General features: G+C 34.1%; 1 protein-coding gene across 1 annotated transcript; it reads left to right on the top strand.

The window, feature by feature from the left end:
- The first annotated feature begins 873 nt into the window (after positions 1-873).
- On the top strand, positions 874-2,180 carry LOC141480862 (uncharacterized). Its single transcript, XM_074171583.1, has 3 exons — positions 874-1,081; positions 1,184-1,387; positions 1,489-2,180. Exons 1-3 carry the CDS (start codon positions 874-876, stop codon positions 2,178-2,180), a joined length of 1,104 nt encoding a protein of 367 aa, XP_074027684.1.
- The last annotated feature ends 1,858 nt before the right edge of the window (positions 2,181-4,038 follow it).

Here is a 4,038-nt window from a genome sequence, read left to right as displayed (position 1 = left end):
GGTTGGTAAGGGATAAACTTCTACATCGCTCAACCGATCGTCATGAAACTTGACATGTATAAGTAATTTTTCACAGAGAAGGTTTTTAGGCTATCAATTTTTCGTAACTCACCACTAGATGGCGCTGTAGAACAATTTTTTGAAAGCACTGTCCTTTAACGCTGCGCACGCCTAGGTTCGTTGATTCTGATTCTGTCAAAACATTGGAAAAGCAGCGATAGAGCAACATAGTACTGGTTTTTCATAGAGAAAGTTCCTAGGCTATCAATTTTTCTGTAACTCGCCATTAGATGGCGCTGTAAAATAATTTTTGGAAAGCACTGTTCTATAACGCTGCGCACGCCTAAGTTCGTTGATTCTGATTCCGTCAAAACATTGGAACAGCAGCGATACAGCAACATAGTACTAGTATCTATATAAGATACAGCTGTAGTATCATCGATATTAAGTGAAATTCAGCAATATCTATCTCGTCAGTGCACTGAATGCAACATTTATTTTGGTGATATTCCTGATTCACCAAGAATAGATATCGTCAATATCTGTGGGTAACTTTCTCCTTCATCAAGTCTACCGCCATTCTTTTTGAGACCAAAAATTGTTTTCTTTCAAGTGTTTTTTTACCGTGAGCCAAATTTCCTACTATTTGAGCAATATCTCCTGTTACACCAGTCAACAAAAAACATTTTTCTGGCGCATGGGTTTTACTTATTATAGTAACTTACTTATTATATTACTTATTATATTATATAATAGCAATTTCAGCATTTTTGATTTTCGCGCCCAGTTCAATGTCGGTCTTGGCGCGCTTGTCCGCTCTCTTTCGACAGCGATAGAGAGCGGAATTTTTTTCATTGTATCAAGCTGAACAAAATGGCTTCGAGACGATCTAAACGAGACGCTGACACCTTTTGTTATGTTTGCGGCAAATGTATTAAAGTAAGAGAGGAAAAGTTTGATTTAAGTACGAATTTAAAGATTCGCAAGGCATATCAAGCTTACTTCTATCTACGTGTAAAAAATCAAGACAAAAATTGGGCTCCACATGTATCATGCAACTATTGCAGATACATTCTGGACGGTGAGTTCATTTTTTTTATTGCATTAAATATTATTTTTCAATAACATTAATTAGGTTATTTATTAGCATACAACCTACAATATATGTTACGTTTTACTGTAGGTTGGTACCGAGGTGAAAAAAGAACAATGAAACTGGCAGTGCAGAGAATTTGGAGGGAACCCAGTTATCATTACACCGACTGTTATTTTTGTATTGTAAATCCACTTAAAGGTAAAAATTCAAAGAAAACATATTATCCCGATCTACCATCGACATCCGCTCCAATACCACATACAGAAAAAAAATCCTGTACCTGCTCCTCCTATGTTACAAAATCAACTACTCTCACAAGACAGCCATCAATCATGGTGTTCATCTATATCCAAACATTCCCTTTTTTTTGCTTGAATCTGAACCAAACATACCACACCTCATCAACATCAATCATTTGATAAGAGACTTAAATCTACTGAAATGTAAAGCAGAGTTATTAGCATCACGGTTAAAACAATGGAATTTACTTCATTCTGATGTTCGAATATCCCATCAAAGAAAACGTCATGCAGAATTTTCTTGTTTCTTCAGTAAGGAAGATGGACTCTGTTTTTGTCATGACGTGAACGGTTTATTTACAGTAATTGATATTCCATGTCATACAACTGAATGGCGCCTTTTTATCGACAGCTCAACAAAAATCCTAAAAGCTGTTCTACTACACAATGGGAACAAATTTCCATCTATTCCACTGGCATACTCCGTACATCTCAAAGAAAATTATAACAGTATTAAAATGCTATTAACTGCAATTAAATATACGGAATATAAGTGGGAAGTTATTGGAGACTTCAAAGAATGTGTGTTTTTCACTGGAATGCAAGGTAGATATACTAAATACTCCTGTTATCTTTGCCTGTGCGATAGTAGAAATGATATCGCTCACTACCGCCAAAAACATTGGCCTGTATGTACTGAGTACGAAGTGGGAAAATGCAATATTAAATGGGAAGCAATTGTTGATCCTAAAACTATATTAATGCCGCCATTGCATATCGAATTGGGACTTATTAAGCAATTTGTAAAGGCTCTGAATCATGAGTCTGAAACTTTCACATATTAAAAAAAAATCCGAAACTTTCAGAGGAGAAAATTAAAGCTGGAATCTCTCTCTCTCTCTCTCTCTCTTCTTTATTGGCTGATGCTTCCTGTTCAGGCGCAATTGGGACCAGTCCTTGTCTGGGTTAGCACTCAGTAACAACCCTTATATTTTAATTCTGAATCATGCTGTCGACTTCTTAGTGTTTGTTCGTCTACTTCTTCTCGTGCTATGAGAATGTTAGGGATTGACAAAGATACACAAACAAAATGTTCTGGGATATATGATGGAGTTTAAGTATAGGAATTTAGTTTATTAAAGGTTTAAAGTTTGATTTTATTGTAATCTAAAAATTGGATAAGAATCTTTGTGATTTGTATATTCAGATTACGAAAAACTTGAAATTGTTATTGGGGGAATTAATACCATGTTTAATAAGTTCAAAATAAATATCTCTGTTAGGGATGACATTGATAGGGCATTCCAGGAAAATATGGTTTACGTTTTCTACTAGACCGCATTCACAGTATGGGTGATCAACTATTCCTAACTTGTACTGATGTTCTTTAGTATGACAATGACCGGTTTTCATCCGTATTATGGTGGTGATGTGTCTCCTATCTATGTACGGTAGGGAGAATAATGCTATTTTACTGGGGTATTTTTCATGGACTTTGTTATAGGATTTACCTGTTTTTATAATGTCATTTTCCCATAGCGACTTAAAGTTTTTTATGATATTATTTTTTAAAATCGAGTATATTGTGTTGTTGTCTATTTTGATTTTTAATGGGATGTTCAAGTTGGTTCCTATTTTTGCTAAACAATCTGCTCTCTCATTCCCTATGATGTCTGAATGTCCAGGTATCCATGCAAATTTGAAAATGATATTGTTTAAAGAAGCGTGATATGCCATATTCCTCATCGAAAGACTAATGTGGTCGATTTTGGAAGTGACCTTTTTCAGCAAGATTTTTTTTAATGCACTTTTGGAGTCCGTAAGTATTAATTTTTTTTTTAATTTTTTCTTAAACATGTCATCATACCTTCGTGGATAGCTATTAATTCTGCGTCACATATGTTTAATATGTCGTTGAACCTGGCTGAAAAGGAATAATCTATATCTGGTATAAAGATCCCTATACCCGTTTTTCCTTCCTTTTTGGATGCATCTGTATATATTGATTTTTAAATTCTTCAGTGGCTATTTCAAATATCATATTATTATTAATATTTGTTTTTTCCATATTTAAATTTATTAATGTCATTTCATGTGTGTAGGTCTTAAAGTTAAAGCTAAAACAAGGAGGAATCTCATTAGTATATACCCAAGTTTTATAAGGTTGTAGATTTTCTAATACTGTTACCAAATATGGTTTTTCTCTATTTTTCCAGTAACCTAATTTCTCATCGCAGCTGGAATCTCTGTAGGTCCTCAAATGAAAAAAATTATGGATTGTGATATTTTCCCGCAATTACTTAGCAATAAGGATAAAAGAGCCTGGAACAGTTTCAAGGCAGTAGTTCATGGTTTTCTTGGAAACCATAGAGCTGAAAATTATGACGAGCTGATCACTGACATGATTATAAATTTTTTCATCATCGGCTCTAAAGATGCACATGTTACATTCACATTTGGATAAATTTAAAGATAATATGGGAACTTATTCAGAAAAAAAGGGAAACGCTGTCATCAAGATATAATGCAATTTGAGAAACGTTGTTACCAAGGCCAGAATACTGAAAGCATGATGGGGGACTATATTTGGGAGTTATTAAGAGGAACTTCCACTCAACATGGCATGAAAAGTAAAACTGTTCATTTTTAAACATTTGAACTCTATTTTAAAACTTCTATTGTAAGAATGAATCATAAATCTAT

This window comes from Leptinotarsa decemlineata, unplaced genomic scaffold (genome assembly GCF_025532065.1).
Source record: "Leptinotarsa decemlineata unplaced genomic scaffold, Ldec_3_MD MMD2_tig00000026_RagTag_RagTag, whole genome shotgun sequence".
In the NCBI taxonomy this organism is placed as follows: Eukaryota; Metazoa; Arthropoda; class Insecta; order Coleoptera; family Chrysomelidae; genus Leptinotarsa; species Leptinotarsa decemlineata.
Note: the sequence above shows the minus strand (reverse complement) of the source record. Positions and strands in the feature narration are given on the sequence as shown.